The following is a 22,358-nucleotide window of genomic DNA, read 5'->3' as shown; positions in this document are numbered from 1 at the left end:
CACTTAACAACGTAAGGCCTAATGTAACACAAAACATTTATTCCATGTTGTTTATTTGAATTAACGCAAACCTGAACGACCAGAGAAAGAAGTGATTAGCTATGTAGCTAGCTAGCTAGATTAGTTTGGTAGTTTTTGTCAAACAACTCTAATAATGCTGTTAGATTCATATTGTTGTTTGGATTTTATACATTATTATAAATAAATAAATAAATAAAAACCGACATGTAGATTTCTTTGCAGGCTACATGTAGCAACATTTCTCACAATATTCTTTGTCGCTCTGTAACATTAACATCTAAGAGTCCGCTATCTTGCATGTTTTTTTTTTTTTTTTTTATTGTGGTACAAGATGGCTGAGTGCAGCGTTTCTCATTGGTCAAGGCAGATATTGCCGTCTTACAGGCATCTCTGTTTAGCTAGGCGGGGCAATGAATTTCTAAAACGAAATATTGTGAAAAGTCACGGTCGTTAAGTTATACTTTTTCTAATATTTTCATAAACGTTTGACTCCCACCCTTTTACTGGGTCACCAAACAACACGATTTAAACACAGGGCCCGTGGACTTTTATGTGTTGACAAGATGAAGCAATCATAGCAAAGATTGGTTGTCCTGTGTGGTCCTGTTCCACAAAACTCTGCAAATCCTTCTCGACCTATTAGACGGGCCTGCAGGCAGGCTGTCGACTTGTGAGGATTCTGTATGGCTTTGGGCTTGTCCATGTTCGTGACATTCGGAGGTGTCGGACTCTGACGTCAAGAATCTGTTTGCAGACGAGCCGGTGTTCACATTTTGTTCCGCAAGTTCTTGATTCAAGTGCTCGCAATCGCTGCGAGGCGTGCAGTTTGCGCTAGTTTGAGGAAGATTGTCATTGTTTCCATCGTCGGGAGATTTGTTGGGAGTCTGAGAATGTGGAGAAGAAGTGGACAGGTTTTCCTGTTCTGAACGGTGCTGGTGGTTCTGCCAGAAGGTTTTGCAGATCTGCTCCATCTCGGAGCGCAGCGGCAGGCCGATGTCCAAGTGCATCAGCAGATTCTCCAGCCACTCCTCCAGCTTGGAGAAGGAAGGCCTGTGACAGTTTTGCCAAGATTACAGTCTCACCGTATTGCGGTGAAAGTGTGCTGAGGTTACCTTTGATCGGCGTCCATGTCACAGCACAGTGCAGCCAGCGGTAGGAAGGTCAAAGGGCACTCTGAGGGCTGGTGCTGCTCGATGAAAGCAGCCACATTCAGTCCAAAGTCCTTACTTCGAGGAAGGAAGTCCGGGTCGGCGCTCACTCTTCCTATGATCTGAAAAATATTCACACAAATTCTATGTCGTTTTGTTTGCTTACGCTAGGACACGTTTGGATTCTGGTTCCAAAAGATTCTCAATTCCGATTATTTTAGGCGCCAGGATCAAAAGACTTTGACGTGGTTCAAATGAAAGGAGCTAACCATTGATGTTTGGATGAAATCATCTGCACTTCTCAATTAACTTTATTTCCTGTGAACTTTTTACTTTAGACCCGATGCCCAAACTTCAACCCTTCTCGATTCTGACTCTTCCCACTTTGATTTAAATACGACACAAAGTGCTTCTTGTTTTCTGTCTCTTTTTATGGCATAAACTGAGCATTATGGGAAGCAACAAAACATCCAGTGTTAATGCAGCCTTTTGTGTCCAAGTCGCATGTTAAAGCAATTGCGGAATGAATTGTGCTTGCCTACCTCACAAATGATGATTCCGAAGGAAAAGATGTCCACGCGTTCATCGTAGCTTTTTCCTGAGAAGTGCAAAGGTGTTCACATTGTCAACCACAGCGATGTGAAGACGTTTCATTCTTGTTCATGTATCGTTCCACCCTCCAGCATCACCATGGATCATCTCCGGGGCCATCCAGTAGGGGTTCCCAACCACCGTGTAGCGCTTCCTGCGGTCTGGCTTGCGCATCTCCGACAATGTTCCCTTCGGAGGTCGATCCAGAGAAGTCCTGCTGCGATTCCTCTCTCCGGTCACCAAACGAGCCAGACCAAAATCTGCCACCACAACGGACTGATCCTAAACGAGGGGGAAAAAGCAACCAGTGTGAGTTTGCCAATCATTTTGTACATTTTGGGAAAATGATACTAAACACATTTCTGATTTAAAACTACAACTATGAGTTTACCTCTTTGACCAGGCAGTTGTACGAGTTTAAATCACGATGGATGACGTTCATGGAGTGTAAATATGCCTAACAAGGTGAGATTTGGCAAAGAAGGTGAGATGATGGTTTTGCCGTAGTCCTCTCATAGAGCGTAAAGACTCACCATTCCAGCTGCGATGTCTTTGGCGTAACTCACTCTGACGTTCCATAAAAAGTTATTGTCCTAAAGCAACCAGATGGACATCAAACATTAGCATTAGCATGCTTTCCGCCACCACCACCAGATCAACTCAACAAATAGTCACTCTTGCAGAAACTTAGTGAGAACACAAGTCAACAAACATCGTTGCTAACATTCCATCCTTTGCTTTGGTCCACTCTGTACTGTATAAGTAACCTCGCCAGCCAGATTGATAATTGTGATTCACTTGAGGGAGTTCTTCACATGATCAATCTGGTACTTTACTAGGCAGACCCGTTCGGGAAAGGCGGGGCTTGCTGTACAATACTTCGAGCTGATTGGACGATGGCGGCATCTTTTTGTTTTGACCAATCAAGGCAACGGATGAAAATCTTGTCTTCCGTCTCGTTTTAGGGAGGGGGGGGGGGGGGAGTGGGAGCGCGAACATCTTTACCAGATACAAATGCACAAAACTCATCTCGCTGTTCATATTCAACAAGGAAACGGTGAGTAAATCTGCGAGAACATAATTCATTGCAGCATCCATTCTTCCGTTAGGCTTGTTCGTTCCAAGATGAATCGTGTAAGAGTGAGAAAATGTGCTGTACCATTTTAACGATGCTTTCTCTGAGCGTTCCTCCCCGGATGTACTCGGACACAAAGTGTATGCGCTTGTCCTTGTAAAACAGTCCAATGAACTTGAGGACATTGGGATGATCCAGACAGCGCATCACCTTAACCTGAAGGGACAGACACAAGATCAATGTACAGCCACTGAAGAACAAGTAGCTTCTTGGGGACACGTACCTCCTTCAGGAAAGTCTTGTGCGTCTCCTCATCAAAACGTATCAACTCTTTCATCACCATCACCTCTCCTGTCTCCTGATGTGTCACCTTGACAATGACATGAAGATCGCGGTGTACATTTCATTCCCCAAATGTACTTTTTTTTTTGAATGACCGTTGCTGCGGGGACTAAGGCTACTCCTCTACCTTGACAGCCTGTCCGAAGAAACCCCTCCCTAGCACTTCTCCGTGGATGAGGTCCGAAGGCCTGAAGATGCGATGGGTTCGATCCCCGGGGTCGGCACGCAGAGACTCGGAGCGCACCATGTCTTTCTTTTGGGATAAGAGTGACAAAGGAGACTTTTCGATGCTGCAGCTTCGCCTGAAAGAGGGAAACCTAAGTTAGCCAAACAAGATAGCTTTGCTAATTCAAAGACAGTTGGGAGCTAACGTTACAGGATGTTTCGGGATCGCATTCCCATGTTTCCTCGATGCTGATGCGAGGAGAGACTCATTCTGGTCAGTTCCAGCGTCTCCACCCCTGATCCAGGCTCCTCCTCCAGGTTTGGAAGCGTGTGTGTCAAAGGCACTTTTTCACAGACGCAATTGAGATCTTCGTGGATATTGGTGGAGGTCTTGGACCGTGGGTTGTGTTCAACGGTTAGCTGCAGTGGTCTGCTTGTGTCCTGGATGACATGAGCTACCTAAAGAAAGCAAGGTTGACTTTAGATTGGCTTCACTTTGTCGGATTTATCGCTCGCGGATGGTTCATTTCGCCATCAGGAACCTCGTTGGGGCAAACACTGTGGACCGGAATGCCGTTGACTTCCAGGACGTTGTCTCCAATGTGGACTGAAGACAGTAGGTCCTGACCAAGGACGTCCGAGTCTAACCTGAAGGAGGATGAGGAAGGATTGGATAGGAAGTAAAAGACTGAAGTTGAGGATTTCTGCCAAAAATTGGACTCACGCTGTCACGGTAACCAGAGGACCGCTTTCTTGGCTGAGTCCAGCGGCCACCTTCAGACCTCGATGGCCGTCTGTCTGCGGAGGAAGTGACACCAGCGCCACTGTGTGGGGGCTCGTGACAGGTAGTAATGAGGGTGACGATGCCGCACCCTGACCGAAACACTGACCGCTGCCAGGCAAACGTCAACACACCGAAGGAACTCAAAAAAGACGGCGAAGATGGAAATTTGAGACTTACCAGAAGAGTTTGGAATGTTCCACAAGTGTGTAGCAGTCTCCATCTCCAATTAATATCTGGCACTTCATACATGTGAAGCATTCGGGGTGGTACTTCTGCTCTCCAGCGACCTGCCGGTGCATGGAGTGCGTTTGCTTACTCTTTCAATGTGACGTTGACGTGTTGCCCCAGTCCTCGATCAATCCATCAATTTTCTATCTATCTATTTGGTTCTACAAGTAGCTCAGTTTTGTTGTCGGGTTTTAGACATTCTTTTGTTTTTTGGGTTGGTTTCTGATGCTTCTGTCCCGTACCTCTTGTTTGCCTTTTTTGCAAAATGGATACAATTTGGAGATTCCCCTTGACTTCTCCCTTGTGTTCCTGCTGCCCCACCCCACCCCACCCCACCCCACCCCACCACAGTGAAACACCCCTCGTGACAATTTCTGCATCCAGGCTAGTATGCAGCGCTGCAATGTCAGGAGCTTTTCATCGGACACGGTTTCACGACGTCACAAGACAAAGAAGCTTTTTTCAGTCAACCACAGGAAGTCACGCCGATTTGCTGCAAGTTTGCTTCAGGCTGGGTTTTGTTGATACGCCGACATCAGCTGTGGCTTCTCACTTGATAGTGAGTCAGCTTTATGTTACAATGGTCGCTAAATATAAATGGACATGGTTGAGCTCACCATGACGAGTCCTGGTTGGAGCGTCTCGGTGCAGCCGTGGCAGTTCTCGCCGTAGCGCTGCCAGTAGTGCCTCTTGCAGTACAGCTGTCCATCCCGCTCGTAGTACCAGTGAGACAGGATGCAACCGCATTCTCGGCACCTGTGCGCCACAGGGCATCAGATGTTCAAAAGCTCCGCCCCGTGAGAAAGAACGTCAAATCCAAAAAGTCTTGACAGTTTCGGGTGCATTTTTTATTTTTGGGCAGTTTGCATGTTTTATGGTACGTTGGTTGATGGCTCTAAACGGCTTTTCATGTTTACTAAAAATGCAACACAGTGTCCTAGTGGTTTGCCCGTCTGCCTTAAGGTTGTAAGATTTGCCGTTTGAAACATGTCTCTGGCCTTCCCGTGCGGACTGGGGTGGTATGTTCTCTTCAAGTTGGGTGACCTCTCAGGGTATGCCAACAATGCCCCTATTCTAAAAAAAACAAGTTAGCTTCATGGAAGACTTCAAATTGTCTTTTGATGAGTCATGTCAATTGTCCACATGTGCACCGACATTGACTGGTGAAAGGTCTGTTGTTTGTATTTGCCCTGAGATTGACTGGCGGCCAGTCCAGGTTGTGTACCCAATGGTTCTCGCCCCAAAGTCTTCCATGACCCCAATAAGTGCTATAAACACTGCTGTCGGGCAGAATCCTCATACCTCCAAAATCATCACTTTTCAAGAGACCCCAGAACTATGTTTGTTCATCCATTAACATTGCGTCGTCAAAGAGAGAAAGCCATTTTCAACACCGTAGAATTGGTCAAAATGGCACCCAGGTGAAGGTGTTCTACTTCAACTTAAGGGTATAGAAGAAGTTCACGTGTTCACACTAAATCGTTGTGGTGGCTAATCTACAAAGCAGCACAAACGCGGTGGGCTGCCACTTCCTGTAGGACTCCACCTCGTTTCCTTTCCCGCCTCAGCCGCAAAGGCCACGCTGGCACGATCACCGGGTCAAACGCACCACCGGGATTTTCTCCGGTTTCATCGTACCATCAGGTTGCCTACCGCGGACAGACCCAAATCCCTTTCAAAGCCGAGAGAACATCTTCAGTTTTCACCATTTTCAAGCCTCCCTATATATGCTTGACCAATATTTTTTTTTTTTTCAAATTTAGCATGCTTTTTCCTAACATTCTTTTCTGTGGATGTATTTCAGTTCATTCACGCCATTCGCTCAGACAAGGCGCGCTACTGGATTCTCTTGCCATGTTGGCCTCATCGATGTTGGCCTCATCAATGATCTTGTGAGATGAAGAATACAAATTGCAGACACAATGTGATGAAAAACTTTGACCATCAGTGAGCGCATAGAGAAAATCGCATCAACTCATCATCAACAGTATTTGTCAAAAAACGTCTTCTAAAAGCTCAAAGTCAAAAAGTAGAAATGTTGTTGCTGTTGACTTTCTCTATCCAGGAAGGAAGTGTGTGTGTGTGTGTGTGTGTGTGTTGCAACTTGTTTGCATTGTTGCTCCAGTCTAAGTTGTACGTGTGCGCGCCTCATCTGACAAAACGACAAAACCGTCTCTTACCGTCCTTTCATCCCCCGTCGAAATTTCTGGTCCCGCCGAGACATCCTAGTGGCGTCGCATCAAAGCTTACCCTCTTAAAGTTGGCCGAAGAAACGACAGAGGAAGACGAAGCCACTGGATCCCTTCGCGTGGAAACATCTTGTGTGAGCTCGGGCAGGTTGCTTTCCTGTGTGTGTGTGTGTGTGTGTGCTAACTTCCTGCTTAATGTGAGTGGGAGAAAGAAAAAGTGACCCACTGACACCAGATGGTTCTCGTCCCAGTATAGAACCTAGACTCCACCTTCCTGGTCCTGTTACGTCCTGCTCAGGATCCACTTGCAAAAAGTCAAGTCTCATCTGGTGCTTTCTTTCAGGAAGTCACATGCGACCAACCGTCGGTATTTCTGTGCGTGTGCATGCAAGTTGTGTGTTTTTTGTGCCACTTAGCCTCCAGCCAAGAGTTCTATTCATTGCACACAACAGCACAGATTCATCATAGGATTAAAAAAAAAAAAAAAAAAGTTTTTGTCAAATTTGTCCAAACTCTCTGCAGAAACCTGTTAGTAGTACAGGTGTAAAACCATCCATCCATCGTCCATTTATTTCTGCTTATCAGTTTTAGCAGAGAACCCAGACTTCCCTCTCCCAAGAGACTTCATCCAGATCGAGACATTCCCACGCCACCCGGACGCAGTCTCTCCAGTTTGCCATGCCCAAGCCACCTCATCGAGCTCTTCTCAATGTGGAGGAGCAGTGGCTCTACTGTGTGTGTGTGTGTGTGTGTGTGTGTGTGTGTGTGTGTGTGTGCAACGTGTGTGTGTTGTAGTTGACATGTAAAAAAAGAATCAAATAAGCTTCATGCTACAGTCTGTTGATGAGTCGATACTTTAATTGAAAAGCGCCGCATACAAAAGTGCACCATTTTGCTCCTACTGAACATCAAACAGTTGCCGAGGCAACAAAACAAAAACAAAAGTTACATGATGTCGTGACTTGCAAGAAGATGCAAGATGGGATCCGTTGACATATTTGGTTCCAAATTTCGAAACAAATTGGACAACATTCAGCAAACGTTCCGGAGCGTAACACAAAATTACATTTCAATTATTTGTAACACTTGACTAAATAGATAACAAGCGGACTTTATTCTGTTCTTTGTCACTATAACTTAGGACTAATTCACACAAACATTAAGGCACAGTAGACTGAAAACACGCACGCATGCACGCGCGCTGTAAAAAGGAGGCTCCTCGGGTGTCTTTGTATGGAAGATGATGACCCCACAGTGTGTTGTGTGCAAAATAGATACTCTCTTTTTTTTGACTGCATGTTGTATGTATGGAATATGACCACATTTGTGTCATATTGTCAGCTCACATTTGGTGTCTGTTGCTCCTTATGTCAGCAGTGTCAAAGGTCGGCTGGCTCTTTTGCACGTGATGACCTCCTTCCAAGGCCAGCCGGTGGGAGACCTTTCCTTGGCGGAGGTTCACAGCAACATCAGCAGTGTACACTTCCGTGTACGTGTTACAAAGAGAAAAAAAGTGTTCTTGGCTAAATTAATTTTTTGTTTGGGTCGAGGGAATCCTGACGGCGGCGGCGGCGGCGAGCCGCTGACATGTGCCGGATGTGCCAAAGCGCCAACGGAAGGTAGGGACGTGTTCGGTCTGGGATCAAAGTAGCACCGCTGTTGTTGCAATGAGGTCACATCCTGTTTGTAGCTCTCACTTCCTCCTCTGGCTGCAGTATTTACCCTGACAGCCAGCGCCGCCTACAAAAATAACATACACACACAAATTGGCCCATGGATTTAGCTAAATGCTAACCTATGGTGCAAAACACATGCCGCTCATTTTATGTTATGCACAAGCAGTCAACTTTTGTGTCGCCAAGCCAGAAATATTTTGGCCAGATGGCTTTTGCCCCACATGTAAAATTCAACATCGGAAACGGATCTTCTTTATGTGAGATGTCACAATCATATCAAGAGTTTTAGATCGGCCGAGAATGGCTAAATGTTGGTTTTATTGCTACAACATAATCATTAGTTGCTTTAAGAAACACTGGTGCGACGGATGTGTGAGGGTTACCTCTGTAGGCTCTCGCTCCCAGCAGGTTCTGCATGGCGGCGTACTTGGCCGCCTTCTGCGCGCTCGCTGCAACACACGCCAAAATCCCCGAAGTCAACACTCATTCAAATTTGGGGTTTCAAGCCAAGGTTTGGATTTCAAATTTCAATCGAGCTTTCTTAATGATGTCACTTTGTGCACGGGAAGGGAAGTTGGAAGCATACAATTGTTCTGATAAAAATGCACTTGATTGATTGACTGATAAGAGTCATTGATTAGGAGCTGCGTCTCAATTCGTTCCACAGGACGTGGGTGGGATATCTTACATTTTTGTGCTGCTCCCGCATATCCTGCAGGAAAAAAAAAAATAGGAAGGGACAAGGTCAAGCTGTTGCTAACAAACGTTTCATTACATTTTCTCAGCAATGCAACAATGAAATGTTGCAGGTACAAGAATTCAAGTGCCCAATTAATACTGCATTTTATTCATGATTGTGCTATTTACTGTAGATCATATCATCACATAATAATCAAAACGGGATCGATTGGGTAAACTGTATATGAAATAAAAGTATCTTTTTGGATCTAGGTAAATGTTTTCAGCGACCAAGAAGTCCATTTGTTTGTGTAAGGATCATTTAGAGGTGTGCCACGCCTTTGCGTGCTCTTTCAAAATGAATCCCAAAATAAAAACGAACACTCAAGACAAGTTCAAACAAGTCAAGTTTTTTTTTTTTTTTTTTTACCGGGATAGCCTCCAGTAGCTGCTCCACCAAAGCCGTTCATCACACCGCCTGCTGTACAAACACACTCATGTTTAACTTCTGATATGGCAAATCTCAAAATCTTTTTTTTTTTTTAACCGTCACAGCTTTGATTTGTAACTTTCATCCACAGACTCCCAGAGTAAGCATCTTAAATTGCATATATTTGGATCTTTTAATTAAAAATTGGCTTTTATGAGTCTTACCTTGACTCCCTCCATTGAATCCCCCGATTCCTGCACTTGTTGGACCCCCCACAGCTCCGCCTGCTAAGCACAGACGGATTTTAGCTGGACTCAGTGGATCAATAAAATCAGCAGTTCAGCAGCAATTGTGGTCAGGACCAGGCCAAAAGTTCAATTTCTTTGGAGTTAAAGCTTCATTATATTGTTGAATATACATCAACTTTTACCTGGTCCATATCCTGCTCCTCCTAGAGATGATCCGTAACCTGATTTTGCAGGTTTGCTTGCTCCAAGTGCTTGACCACCAGGTCCATATCCAGCAGGGCCTCCTACCGCTGGTCCACTTCCAGCTGCTCCTGGACCATAGCCTCCAATTCCAGCACCCCTAGGCCCATAGCCAAAAGAGCCCAGCCCAGTTCCGCCAGGGCCATATCCCCCTGCGCCATACCCCCCTGCGCCATAGCCGCCAGGTCCAGCTCCAGCTCCATTAGAAACAGCACCTCCTGTTGGAAAACATGCATGCAATTCAGGATTAAATATTAGCATATTGTTCTGTGTGTCCACAATGTGATGCAATGTGTGGTCTTACCTGGTGTCAGGGGTTTTCTTTTTCCAAATTGTTGGCCACCTTGTCCAAAACCACCTAATCCTGGGCCAATACCACCTTGACCAAAGCCACCTGCTCCTCCACCAGCAACACCAGGTCCAAAACGACCTGTTGCTGTGCCTGCACCACCTGCCCCGAAGCTACCTGTTCCAGCACCTCCCAGTCCATATCCCCCAGTTCCCATGCTAGCAGCACCTGGTGTGAAGCCTCCTGTGCCCTTGGCAGCACTGCCTGGTACGAATCCAGCTGTACCAGTGCCTGCACCACCTTGTCTGAAGCCACCACCAGGTCCAAAGCCACCTGTTCCCATGCCAACATTGCCTGGTATGTAGCCTCCTGTGCCGGCACCACTTGGTCTGAAACCACCTCCAGGTGCTAAGCCACCAGTTGCCGTGCCGGCACCATTGGGTCCATAACCACCTGTTCCTATGCCAGCACCATTGGGTCTGAAGCTACCAGCTGGTCCAAATCCACCTGTACCTGTGCCAGCACCGCCTGGTCCAAAGCCACCAGTGCCATAGCCAGCTCCTCCAAGTGAGGATGAACCATAGCCTGTCATACAGAGAGAAAAACCTAAAATGCCTTAAATGTAAATTTTTTATGTCAGAAAAATATGTAGTCATCCTACCGGATTTGGGGGGCTTCCTCATGTCCAGTCCTTGGCCTGTTCCACCAGTCCCATAGCTGCCAGGCCCTGTGGCACCACCACCTGGCCCATAGCCACCTGCCCCAGTTCCAATACCACCCAATCTTGCTCCAGCGCCTGCAGTGCCAGGCCCGTAGGCTCCAGGCCCAATGCCACCTGGTCCGAAACCTGCTGAACTGGGACCAGCTCCAACTGCTCCAGTTCCATAACTTCCAGGCCCAACTCTGTTACCACCAGCTCCTGCCCCATAGCCTACAAATGAACAATGTTTCGGTTAGTGTTCTTGATGTGAAGGCTGGACTGGGTGTTTTGTGAATGTCAACATACTTTTTGATGGTTTTCCAGCACCGTACCTTGAACCTGAATAAGGGAACATACCATATTAATATAACATTTACTTTCACAGACTTTTAAATAAATTTGTTTTCAGAAATTTTATCTTAATACCATATCCCCCCAGTCCACCGGCACCACCACCATAACCTAGTCCTCCTCCTAAACCTCCAGGACCCGCTGCAGCAGCTCCAAGTCCAAGGGTTCCAGTTCCACCGAGATTACCCCCCACACCTCTACCTCCTGTCTTGGCACCATAGGTTCCAGGTCCACCACCATAACTGCCAAGCCCAGTACCATAACCTCCGGGCCCAGTACCATAGCCTCCGCGACCTGCACCAACACCTCCAGGACCACCATAGCCAGCAGGTCCAAGCCCGCCTTGGCCTCCTGCTCCAAACGTCCCATATGCTGATATAAAGACAAAACTTTGATGAAATTGTACCGTGCTGAAGCATGACAGTTGTCAAAGAAAAGTACAGTACTTTTGCCTGGTTTTGGTCCTTGTCCTAAACCCGCACCATTTGGAAAGCGTAGACCTAAGATTGAGCAAAGCGTTAGATAGATTGCACCTTTTTTTTTTTATGTCATCTTTATCTGCAAGTAAAATGTAATTGCGTACCTCCACCTGGTAAAACTCCTGCTCCACCAGCACCATAACCTATGATATACGACGAGTGAAATGTAGAAATTTATTTCAGCACTTAGTTTTATTGTGTACTTTTTACACATTTCTTTGACCAGATTTTATTGTGTTCATTTGTTTTGAAGCAGCTCACCTTTTCCTGGTTTTGCGAAACCTGATCCCACTCCGCCAGGCACCATGGCTCCAGGACCCGTTCCGGCAACTCCTGGAATTCCACCAACAGCACCAGGACCAGTCCCAAATCGTCCTGGACCTCCTCCAATTACACCTGTTCCTGCCCCAACTCCTCCTGGACCAGCGCCAACACCTCCGGGACCTCCATAGCCACCAGGCCCACCCCTGCCTTGTCCTCCTGGACCGAAGTTCCCGTATGCTGATAGGAATAAAAATACTTCCTTTGATGGGAATTTTTTTTTAGCAAGGAAGCCAGAAGATCCTCAAAGAAGGTACCTTTGCCTGGTTTTCCTCCTTGTCCTGCACCAGCTCCATTTGGGAATTGTAGACCTGGGAGGGAGGAAAGAGTTAGACTGCACATTTCTACTGTCTGTTTTAATCTGCCGGTAAAACGTAATTGGCATACCTCCACCTGGTATAACTCCAGGTCCACCCGCACCATAACCTATGATTGATGACATGTGAAATGAATACATCTATTTATAAGTTGGGCTTCATTTTGTACTTCTCACACATTTTATGAAGTTTTTAAGGAGCTCACTTTTTCCAGGTTTTGTGAGACCTGTTGCCACGCCACCAGGCACGGTCCCGCCTCCTACTGAACCTCCTCCAAATGCACCAGTTCCACCCCCAACTACACCTGGACCCCCTCCAATTCCACCAAGTCCAGTCCCGAATCCTCTTTGTCCACCTCCAACTACACCGGTCCCTGTCCCAACTCCTCCTGGACCAGCACCAACACCCCCGGGACCAGCATAGGCACCAGGCCCAACCCCAACTTGGTTTTGTGCTCCAAAATTCCCGTATGCTAATCGGGAAAACAAAAACATTCATTATTAAATGACATTGTTTCACATGGCAAAAAACAGATCTTGAAGGGAAGTACTTTTGCCTGGTTTTCCTCCATGTCCTACCCCAGCTCCATTCGGGAAACGTAGATCTGAGAGAGAGGAAAGGGTTAGACTACACTTTTAGAGGTTTGTCGCTTTAATCTGATAATAAAATGTAATTGGTATACCTCCACCTGGTAAAGCTCCACCAGCACCATAACCTACAATGGATGATGAGTGTAATGTAGAAACAGTTGTACAATTTAGTTTTAATAGTGTACAATTCAAATAGATTAAGAAGCAGTTTTTTAACCATCTTACTTTTTCCAGGTTTTGTGAGACCTGTTCTTACTCCACCAGTGCCGGCCCCTCCTCCTCCTTGACCTCCTCCAATTCCACCAAATCCAGTCCCAACACCTCCAGGACCTCCTCTAACTACACCAGATCCGATCCCAAATCCTGGACCTCCTCCAACAACACCAAGTCCAGTCCCAACACCTCCAGGACCTCCTCCAATTCCACCAAGTCCAGTCCCAACACCTCCAGGACCTCCTCCAACTACACCAGATCCGATCCCAAATCCTGGACCTCCTCCAACAACACCCGATCCGGTCCCAATTCCTCCTGGGTTGCCTCCAACTACCCCGGTGCCACCTCCTACTCCACCAGGTAACGCTCCAACTTTGGTCCCATCTGGATTGTATGCTGTATTGAGGGCCAAATCAGTTTAATTGTTTGTAAATGTTCCTGTGTTTCTATAAAGATACCGTGTATATGAGAAAAGGCATAGGAGGAACCTTTGGATGGTTTTGGTGTTGCCCCTACTGTCAGTGCTGGTCCAAATCCAGTTCCAGTTTCTCTTATTGGTCCTGCACTGGTTGGAGATCCTTCTATTCCGGTCTGTCTTCCTCCTGTCCTTCGTCGTCCATCAATCCCTCCATCTGGACGTGCTTCTCCCTCTCCTTCACCAGGGGTATCACCTCTCGGAACTCCTTTAGGTAAGACACAGAAGACCAGCAGACCTTTAGTTAATGAATGCAATTAAAAGGTCTAACATGGTCGTGTTCAAAAGTGCCAGTGAGTCACCTGGTGGTTTGAGAGGTTTGGCTCCAGGTAAGACCCCAGTTGCACCTTCAAATATTAGACATGGCAGATGGGGTTTCTTATGTTTGAGATGTATAATTGTATGTAAAGTGGAATCTCTAAGGTCATACCAGTGGGTTGGACAGCTCCTCCCCCACCTGCAGTGAGAAAAGATAGGAAGTACAAATCATGAAGTTTCATGCAGACTTTGGCCTTCGTGTGATCTTTTCAAAAGATGTACAATCTAAAAAGTCAACTCTGACCTGGAAGAGGGGTCCCACCAAGACCTATTTCAGAAAAAAAAAAACAATGTAACTAAACAACAGATAATATTATTTGAAGAATTATTTGAAATGAGTTAGAATTACTTGGTCTTCCTCCAAAGATGGGAATTCCTGTTCCTTTTAGGCCATCTCCATCAGCTCCTGCACCAAATGGTCTCCCACCGACCCCCCCGCTGACCCCTGTTGCAATAGGGGTGTGTTCATGTGCACACTTTTATCCAACAGAATGGAACGTTTCACATGTGAAACAGCTTTTAATGACTAAAAACCGTTCTTTGAAATGATGTTCTGTGTTTAAACATTAGCATGCCCCCCTTGATTCGCATTTGAAGGCCGTGGCTCTTCAGACCTTACAGTGCAATGTTGTATCTCTACAAAAACAAGTTGCATTTAAACACACCTTCTCCTGCAGCAATGCCAGACCCTTCTATTGCACCGCCCGGACCACCCTCACCTGAAATAGGACAGTTTGTTACAATTGAAATTGTTGGTTGATAACAACTTGATGATTACATGATTGCTGAAAAACCAGAACAAGTGTTGTGAATTTGAATGAACTTATGATTTAGAGTTCACTTAAGCTTAGTTTCTCCTTTTCTGTTCATATTTTTTGGATACGTACCTCCATCATAGTCTTTTCCGTCCTTGCCCATGTCAGTGCGAGTCCCACCTGGATCAATAACAACCAACATGTCACAGTTGCACAAAGAAGTTAGTAGGAGAATCACTAAAGCTGATAATTATGTTGTGTACGTGCCTTCAGCTAGTGGAGCCAATGTTCCTCGTAGAGTGCCTCGTCCTGACCCAGCACATGTTTGGATTACTGATGGACCTCATTGAAATAATATTTTTACACAGACAAAAACCTTACCGCCGGGTCCAGTTGTTGTGCGAGCAGCACCACCAGTGCTGGCTCCATTCTCGTACACTCCAGTGCCATTGACCAGAGCACCAGTGCCACGTCCTGGTCCTGGTGACACTCCGCCAGGTAGAGCTACAGGATAACAAAATGATTGCACTTAATTTACCACTAAATGTGTCTTTCTTTCAATGATATTATACTTAAAACACACAATTTCATACCGTATTTGTCTGCCTTGGATCCAGCTGTACCATAACCTGACAGGACAAATCAACAAGATCCCTTCATAAACAACAAGATTATCAAGATTATCTTTTGCTTTCATCGTGGCAGGTAAAAATGTAAGTCTAGGTTGCTGTCTTGCTTTTGATACTAGAGGTTGTGAAATGTATCGTTAAAAAACAGGATTAGGGTGAGCCTCCACAAGGTACAAGAAATAATGAACAATGACAAAAATGACCTATAAACAAAAGTCACCTTGTCCGGCTCCGCCTCCGAGTACCCCACCACCGACTCCACCTTGTCCGGCTCCGCCTCCGAGTACCCCACCACCGACTCCACCTTGTCCTGCTCCGCCTCCGAATACCCCACCACCGACTCCACCTTGTCCGGCTCCGCCTCCAAGTACCCCACCACCGACTCCACCTTGTCCGGCTCCGCCTCCGAGTACCCCACCACCGACTCCACCTTGTCCGGCTCCGCCTCCGAGTACCCCACCACCGACTCCACCTTGTCCGGCTCCGAGTACCCCACCACCGACTCCACCTTGTCCAGCTCCACCTTGACCTGCACCGATCACACAGATCATTCATGTGGACTAGAGCACAGACAATATAATCTATTAGGATGTTTATTTAAATGAAGCAACATAATATTTGTACCATATTTTTCAGCTTTCGAGCCAACTCCATATCCTGTGAATAACATGTTATTTAGTTCAGTCATAGTTAAATTTTTTGGGGGGATTTTCATATTATTCTCCATAATGTGAACCTGGTCCATATCCAGTCCCTGTCCCTGCTCCGTAGCCTCCTCCCGGTCCAAAACGTGTTCCACCAAGTCCGTATCCGGTTCCGCCAGTCCCTTGTGCTCCCCTTTGTCTTGTATCTACACCTGACCCAGCAACTCCACCAGCACCAGGAAGACCTGACGAGTTGAAGCACACTTTTAATTGAGCGTGTCAATAGAGATCATTTAATATTACAGCAAATATAAAATAAAAATACTTATTTTGTTTGTCAAAATTGAAGTCAGTATATTTGAGAGACTTGACACGACCAGAAGAGTTTGGAAGATGAATGTTCATGATGGTATTAATAGTCATAATCATCTTTGAGGAAAGGCAACACCACTAGTGATTAGATATGAAGAATTGGACAATATTTTACAGCTTCTTATAGAATAGAATAGAATAGAATAGAATATAACTATTTGTCTGCTTCAAGATAAACAGAAACCTATACCTCCGGCACCACCCGTTCCAAAACCTCCAGGTCCTCCGCCAGTTCCAACACCAGAACCAGGGAGTCCACTTGCCCCTAGTCCTGCACCGGTTCCTCCAGCTACTTGTCCAGCACCTTGTCCTTGGAACCCTCCTGCTCCAAGGCCAGAACTTGGTCCACTTCCAACGCCAAGTCCTCCTTCACCCATAGCACCACCAGGAAATTCATACATGAGATGACAAGTTTACTTAAAGACCTAAAATGATCAAGTATTGAAAGGTGTGTTTCCTCTTACCATATTTACGGGCTTTAGCACCAGCATAACCTGAAAAATCAAGACCCATCAATAGACTGCCACATTAGTCATTGGCCATTACTTAAATAAATAAAAATGTCCATCCTCATCATTTAACTTACCTCCTGGTCCATATCCAGTTCCTCCAGGCCCAACTCCTCCCCCTGGTCCAAAGCCAGTGCCAGCACCTCCTGGCCCGACTCCTGCCCCTGGTCTATAGCCAGTGCCAGCTCCTCCAGGCCCAACTCCTCCCCCTGGTCCAAAGCCAGTGCCAGCTCCTCCAGGCCCAACTCCTCCCCCTGGTCCAAAGCCAGTGCCAGCTCCTCCAGGCCCAACTCCTGCCCTTGGTCCAAATCCAGTGCCAGCACCTCCTGGCCCGACTCCTGCCCCTGGTCTATAGGCAGTACCCGCACCACCAGGCCCAACTCCTCCCCCTGGTCCAAAGCCAGTGCCAGCTCCTCCAGGCCCAACTCCTGCCCCTGGTCCAAATCCAGTGCCAGCACCTCCTGGCCCGACTCCTGCCCCTGGTCTATAGGCAGTACCCGCACCACCAGGCACAATTCCTCTTCCGGGTCCAAAACCTGCACCAGCGCTACCAGGTCCGATAAATCCTCCTGGTCCATAGCTTTTACCTGCACCAGCAGGTCCATTTCCTCCTGGGCCAAACCCTGTAGCAGTACCACTAGGCCCAATTCCTCCCTGTCCAAACCCTGTACCAACACCACCAGGCCTGACTCCTCCTGGTCCGTAGCCTATGCCAGCACCACCTGGTCCAACGCCTCCAGTATTTATTCCTTGACTCCCCAGTGCTCCACTGAACATGCCTATCAGGGGATATTTTGTTGTTGTACTAAATACAGCCAAACAATAAATATGCAGCTATTTACATGTTTTGAATCACCTGACTTTTCTTACCATATTTACGGGCTTTGGCATTGGCATCGTATCCTGAAATATGAAGACAATGCAAGTTGAACAAAGGTTAGACTACAGCTTGAGTTACTGAAACAGACCTTTTGAGTCATAATTACCCCCAGATCCTGTTCCCATTCCGCCCAGTACTGGTCCAGCTCTTCCTGGTCCAGTGCCAGTGCTACCTGGCCCATAACCTCCTCCAACAGGTCCACGACCAGCACCACCTAACCCAGTTTCAGCTGCACTTGGGCCATATCCAGGACCATTGGTACCAGTGCCACCGCCACCTGGACCATATCCAGGGCCACCTGTGCCAACACCAGCCCCTACTCCTGGTCCACCAAGGCCTCCAGTCGCACCAGTGCCGACACCACCCAGCTGACCTGGACATAAAGTATTTTTGGGAGCGTGTCTTCAGTGGTCTAAGTCTTGGGTTTTTTAAGGTTGTTAAATTGACAGGATGTCACCTTTAGAGTGAAAATGTCTCACCATATTTGAGTGCTTTGGCTGAGCCAGGACCATAACCTAGGGCACAAAGCATTGATAGATTGATGGACATTTCTTCATTTATGATGCATGCTTTGCTTTCGAAAACACTGAAAAAACACACTTAAATCCTGGTACCTGTTCCAGCTCCACCGCCATATCCAGGAACAGCTCCAGGTCCGCCTGCTGTTCCAGCTCCACCGCCATATCCAGGAACAGCTCCAGGTCCACCGCCATATCCAGGAACAGCTCCAGGTCCGCCTGCTGTTCCAGCTCCACCGCCATATCCAGGAACAGCTCCAGCTCCACCGCCATATCCAGGAACAGCTCCAGGTCCGCCTGCTGTTCCAGCTCCACCGCCATATCCAGGAACAGCTCCAGCTCCACCGCCATATCCAGGAACAGCTCCTGGTCCACCTCCAAATCCAGGGAGACCAGCGCCTCCTCCTGGTAGTCCAACACCACCTTGACCAAAGACACCTGCTCCAGCTCCACCTGGTGGACACAACAGGGCTAGCTCAAGCATTTCATATTTAGAATGTTTTCAAAGTTATGGCATGAAACCAAAAAATGTATGGTAAATGGACTGTTTTTTATACAGCGCTTTAACTAAACCATATAGTGCCCAAAGCGCTTTACAATGCCTCACATTCACCCATTCACACGACAGTGGTCGACTGCTGCCATGCAGGGAGCCCCCAGGTTCACTGGGAGCAAATCGGGGTTCATTGTCTTGCTCAAGGACACTTCGACGTGGTCACCAGGGTTGAGGATCGACCCCACAACCTCCCGGATGGGGGACGACCACTCTACCACTTGAGCCATGCCGCCCCAAAGTGCCCTGCCCCTTACCATACTTGGCTGCTGCTTTGGCTGGACTTTTCGACTTCCCTGTTCCTGTTAAAGTAAAAACGCATTCTAGGTCTGTCTGTCATGAAGTAACTATTCCCTAATTGAATTATAATTCAGACTTTAGTTACCTGACTTGGGTGATATGAGCGGGTACCCACGAAAAACTCCTGGCAGCTGCTGTCCTCGGCCATCTTAGAAGAGAAATCGATTATTGACTTAGTTGTGCTAGGAAACTTTATAAGTGGATAATGTCATGGTTAGATTTGTGTTTGCCGTTTTAACAGCTGGTTTCTCTTACTGACTGCACCTTGGCTGTTTACCCCGCCTTCTGCAAGGAAGGAGGCAACACTTAAATTTGTGAAGGAATACCCCATTGAGCAATGACATATTTCAAGTCCGAGTTCACACCTGTCTGCGGGCCAAGTCCAGTTCCAGTTGCCACACCAGGGACAACACCTCGGCTTGAAAAATCTAGCCAAGGGAAATAAGAAACACAGTTATTTTGTTTGCGGGATTGCTTGAGTCTCAATGGTTTGGTTGATTAAAATCTGTTATGTGTGTCTTTTAAGATACCTTGAGTTGGTACAAATCCACCTTGATACAGTCCAGGAACCCCTACACCTGTATGAGAGCATAGACCGATTTTAGGAACCCCACCAAAAAAATCTTCCAGATATAAATTGAACCTGTGTCTTAGATTTTTGAAGTAAGAGGTTGTCTTTGAAAGGAATTTACCTGGAAGGTGTTTTGATGCTTTGCTACCGCTCTTCCCACCAGGCCCAACCCCTGCACCTCCAGGTCCAACCCCTGCACTCCCTGGCCCAAATCCGGTACCTCCAGGTCCAAATCCAGCACCGCCAGGTCCAAATCCAGCACCGCCAGGTCCAAATCCAGCACCGCCAGGCCCAACCCCTGCACTCCCAGGCCCAAATCCGGTACCTCCAGGTCCAAATCCAGCACCGCCAGGTCCAAATCCAGCACCGCCAGGTCCAAATCCAGCACCGCCAGGCCCAATCCCTGCACTCCCAGGCCCAAATCCGGTACCTCCAGGCCCAACCCCAGTGCCTCCAGGTCCAAATCTTGAACCCCCAGGCACATACCCAGCACCTCCTGGTCCAACCCCTGCACTACCAGGTCCGAATCCCGTTCCCCCTGGGCTGTAACCTGTTACCACAATCAGAGTTATATTCCTTTTTTAAAGCAGTGAACATACATTGCTGGTCAGGTACCTGATTTAGGAGGTTTGGGTCCAGTTCCACCAAGTCCTGGGTACTGGCTACTGCCTGCTTGGCCGTAACCACCTCCAAAGCCACCTGAGTCAAAAGCAAACTTGATTTAGTTTCCATTCAACATTTGAACATTGCTTCCATCTGATGACGAGATCTGCACGAACCTCCAGGTACGAGGCCTGTTCCAGTTGCTTGACCGGCACCTTGTGATCCAAGTGCTCCGCCCACACTCCCTTGACCTCCTGGACCCAAACCAGCAGCAGAGGGTCCCCCGAGCCCAGCTCCATAACCTCCAGGACCTCCTAATCCAAGTCCACCTTGACCCAGACCTCCACCCCCGGTTGCTTGTCCTTGTCCAAAGCCTCCACTCACTCCTCCTTGGCCTCCATAGGCACCACCTTCAGTCAAATTTGAAATATCACTGAATACATACCGAACTTGCAGTTCTAGAATACTGCTTGCAAGCAGGAGCCTTACCTGTTTTAGGAGGCTTCACACCTGTAGGAAGCGGTGTGAAATTTTAGAAACGTATTCTTAGAAAATTGCACCACATGAAATGGGAATCATCATTTTGGTGGAATTTGTCATACCAGCCCCAAAACCTCCAGGTCCGCCTCCCACTCCGCCACTGCCTGTGCCGTAGATGCCAGGCTGGAATCCTCCTGGTCCTTGACCGACAAAGCTACCTGAGTGATACAGTTTTAGAACACAAGAGTGAATGTGAAGACAAGGTTTATTCTTTCTCTTTTTAAATAAGACCAACAGCACCAACCTCCTGCACCTCCTTGACCAAAGCCTCCAGCACCAGGACTGAGTCCAGTTCCAGTTCCAGTTCCACCAGGTCTAAATCCAGTACCTCCACCTGCACTAAACCCAGTCCCAGCACCCGTACCAGTTGCAGCTGCTCCTCCAGCACCAGCTGGTAAGATCACACCTGAACACAGAGTCCAGTCAAGTCAAATCAGAAGACTTAGGAATTTAGTGCTTCAAGTCAGGATCAAGAACTATTTGTCTGGAAATGATTTTGTTTCTGATCAACTCTAATATTTAGAATGTATGAGTCATCGGTCCTTAATCACATTTCATTGGGAAATAGCAATTTGTAATCGGGGAGGATTCTGTGTGTGTGTGGGGGGGGGGCGTGTGTGTGTGTGTGTGTGTGTGTGTGTGCGTGCGTGTGTGTGTGTGTGTGTGCGCGCGCGCGCGTGCGTGCGTGTGTGCATGCGCGCGTGTGCGTGCGATGAGCTCAAGTGGTCTAAGTGCAGAAAGACCCTCGCCCTCATCCAGAACACATGTTTTCCCCTCTGCTGTTAATTGAGATTGCTGTGTTGTGTTGGATAAAAGCCGAGGTCCATAAATAGAAAGTTTGCTATAAAAGGAAAAGTACAACTGTAAAAGAAAAAAAAAAATGTCGGCCTGCAGGGATTCCCAAAGCATGTGAATGACGAGCCTTGTTGTAACGTCATGTATTGTTGCATTTAAATGTGGACCCCCTGGCCCCAGACCCCCCCCCCCTCCCCCTCCCCTTCCCCAAAGCCCACGAGGACTCTGCCAGACCCTAAAATCTGTCTTACGTCGACTTGCCGAAGAAGTCCACCTGGCGTGCCAGCAATCTACTACAGGCAGTCGCGAATTGAATAATGCGATGTGAAATGTGAGAGAATCTGCTTTCCTGATTGACGTCAAACATCCCTGACAGAAGTACACGTTCGTCAGCCACTGGCACATCTAAAATTATCCAAATGGTTTTCTATTTGCAATGTTGAAGTCCCAACAAACAGCAAAAAAAATGCTTTTGACGCTGTGAGGGTTTTGCCTCGCACCGACGATCCGCATATTTATTTCTAACTAAATGCATCAATACAAAAAAGACCTCCAAAAGCCAATATTAAGCATCAACGCATACGTGAATAAATATTTAGAGGAAGGCAACAATTAATTATAATTTTGATTATTTTTGGGAGTAATCAATGAATCTCATCAAAACAAAGCATTTTTTTTTAAATTTCAATCCTGTTATTGAAAAACAGGAGAACATTCAGAAACATAAATTGATGATGTTCCGTTACGTTTATCAGAAAAACGGCAAAAAGGTCGAATCAGATGTTTGCAAATATTTTCTTCTGAGAAACGCAATCCGTCTG

The 22,358-nt window shown here is 47.0% G+C and overlaps 4 protein-coding genes and 1 long non-coding RNA gene across 6 annotated transcripts in view; 1 reads left to right on the top strand and 4 right to left on the bottom strand.

Annotated features, from left to right (window-relative positions):
• LOC147161172 (uncharacterized) overlaps positions 1-22,358 on the top strand; it is a 31,608-nt gene that overhangs the window by 295 nt on the left and 8,955 nt on the right. Inside the window, exons 2-8 of the mRNA XM_086057903.1 lie at positions 1,853-2,069; positions 6,795-6,918; positions 7,918-8,162; positions 11,891-12,208; positions 12,487-13,435; positions 13,530-13,764; positions 19,763-21,136. Coding sequence (XP_085914029.1) covers positions 13,541-13,764; positions 19,763-20,069 — 531 coding nt within the window. The 5' untranslated portion in view covers positions 1,853-2,069; positions 6,795-6,918; positions 7,918-8,162; ... (1 more) ...; positions 12,487-13,435; positions 13,530-13,540 and the 3' untranslated portion in view covers positions 20,070-21,136. The remainder of the gene's footprint in view (positions 1-1,852; positions 2,070-6,794; positions 6,919-7,917; positions 8,163-11,890; positions 12,209-12,486; positions 13,436-13,529; positions 13,765-19,762; positions 21,137-22,358) is intronic.
• On the bottom strand, positions 18-6,876 carry LOC147161176 (LIM domain kinase 1-like). Of its 2 annotated transcripts, none has more exons than XM_086057899.1 (15): positions 6,535-6,876; positions 4,972-5,110; positions 4,304-4,413; positions 4,067-4,177; positions 3,885-3,990; positions 3,554-3,801; positions 3,305-3,479; positions 3,119-3,205; positions 2,920-3,051; positions 2,294-2,353; positions 2,152-2,217; positions 1,859-2,042; positions 1,712-1,767; positions 1,134-1,291; positions 18-1,071 (listed from the first exon to the last, which is right to left on the bottom strand). In XM_086057899.1, exons 1-15 carry the CDS (start codon positions 6,576-6,578, stop codon positions 594-596), a joined length of 2,154 nt encoding a protein of 717 aa, XP_085914025.1. In that variant the 5' UTR covers positions 6,579-6,876; the 3' UTR covers positions 18-593. The 2 variants fall into 2 exon arrangements, with proteins under 2 accessions (XP_085914025.1, XP_085914024.1); XM_086057898.1 differs by having other exon boundaries at positions 4,067-4,234; positions 6,535-6,875.
• On the bottom strand, positions 7,424-14,283 carry LOC147161175 (uncharacterized). The gene is made up of 24 exons (XM_086057897.1): positions 14,218-14,283; positions 14,113-14,136; positions 13,981-14,007; positions 13,853-13,897; positions 13,564-13,758; positions 13,088-13,471; positions 12,955-12,987; positions 12,823-12,876; positions 12,478-12,744; positions 12,343-12,381; positions 12,213-12,266; positions 11,896-12,135; positions 11,739-11,777; positions 11,602-11,655; positions 11,231-11,527; positions 11,111-11,143; positions 10,766-11,035; positions 10,120-10,689; positions 9,758-10,033; positions 9,552-9,614; positions 9,328-9,378; positions 8,908-8,931; positions 8,603-8,668; positions 7,424-8,283 (listed from the first exon to the last, which is right to left on the bottom strand). Exons 12-24 carry the CDS (start codon positions 11,939-11,941, stop codon positions 8,237-8,239), a joined length of 1,836 nt encoding a protein of 611 aa, XP_085914023.1. The 5' UTR covers positions 11,942-12,135; positions 12,213-12,266; positions 12,343-12,381; positions 12,478-12,744; positions 12,823-12,876; positions 12,955-12,987; positions 13,088-13,471; positions 13,564-13,758; positions 13,853-13,897; positions 13,981-14,007; positions 14,113-14,136; positions 14,218-14,283; the 3' UTR covers positions 7,424-8,236.
• LOC147161174 (uncharacterized) lies at positions 14,890-15,242 on the bottom strand. Its single transcript, XR_015090407.1, has 3 exons — positions 15,217-15,242; positions 15,005-15,127; positions 14,890-14,932 (listed from the first exon to the last, which is right to left on the bottom strand). It is a non-coding gene; the product is annotated as an uncharacterized LOC147161174 (long non-coding RNA).
• LOC147161173 (uncharacterized) lies at positions 17,339-19,176 on the bottom strand. The gene is made up of 6 exons (XM_086099158.1): positions 19,114-19,176; positions 18,272-18,628; positions 18,137-18,172; positions 17,764-18,030; positions 17,648-17,680; positions 17,339-17,556 (listed from the first exon to the last, which is right to left on the bottom strand). Exons 1-4 carry the CDS (start codon positions 19,174-19,176, stop codon positions 17,974-17,976), a joined length of 513 nt encoding a protein of 170 aa, XP_085955284.1. The 3' UTR covers positions 17,339-17,556; positions 17,648-17,680; positions 17,764-17,973.

Source organism: Leptonotus elevatus, chromosome 16, assembly GCF_054856555.1.
Source record: "Leptonotus elevatus isolate MCC_2025b chromosome 16, RoL_Lele_1.0, whole genome shotgun sequence".
Lineage (NCBI taxonomy): Eukaryota > Metazoa > Chordata > Actinopteri > Syngnathiformes > Syngnathidae > Leptonotus > Leptonotus elevatus.
Note: the sequence above shows the minus strand (reverse complement) of the source record. Positions and strands in the feature narration are given on the sequence as shown.

Bases quoted from the DNA above. Each gene is read 5' to 3' on its own strand.
- LOC147161176 (XM_086057898.1), bottom strand. From the start codon at position 6,578: ATGTCTCGGCGGGACCAGAAATTTCGACGGGGGATGAAAGGACG. The intron at 3,480-3,553 runs GTAACGTTAGCT...TCCCTCTTTCAG, and splicing joins ATGCGATCCCGAAACATCCT to GCGAAGCTGCAGCATCGAAA. The intron at 2,043-2,151 runs GTAAACTCATAG...CCCCTCGTTTAG, and splicing joins ACAACTGCCTGGTCAAAGAG to GATCAGTCCGTTGTGGTGGC.
- LOC147161175 (XM_086057897.1), bottom strand. From the start codon at position 11,941: ATGGTGCCTGGCGGAGTGGGATCAGGTTTCGCAAAACCAGGAAAAG. The intron at 11,144-11,230 runs GTATTAAGATAA...TCCCTTATTCAG, and splicing joins CGGTGGACTGGGGGGATATG to GTTCAAGGTACGGTGCTGGA. The intron at 11,036-11,110 runs GTATGTTGACAT...GTTCATTTGTAG, and splicing joins TGCTGGAAAACCATCAAAAA to GCTATGGGGCAGGAGCTGGT.
- LOC147161173 (XM_086099158.1), bottom strand. From the start codon at position 19,176: ATGGCCGAGGACAGCAGCTGCCAGGAGTTTTTCGTGGGTACCCGCTCA. The intron at 18,629-19,113 runs GTAACTAAAGTC...TGTGTCCACCAG, and splicing joins GCTCATATCACCCAAGTCAG to GTGGAGCTGGAGCAGGTGTC. The intron at 18,031-18,136 runs GTGAGACATTTT...CTTTATGTCCAG, and splicing joins AGCCAAAGCACTCAAATATG to GTCAGCTGGGTGGTGTCGGC.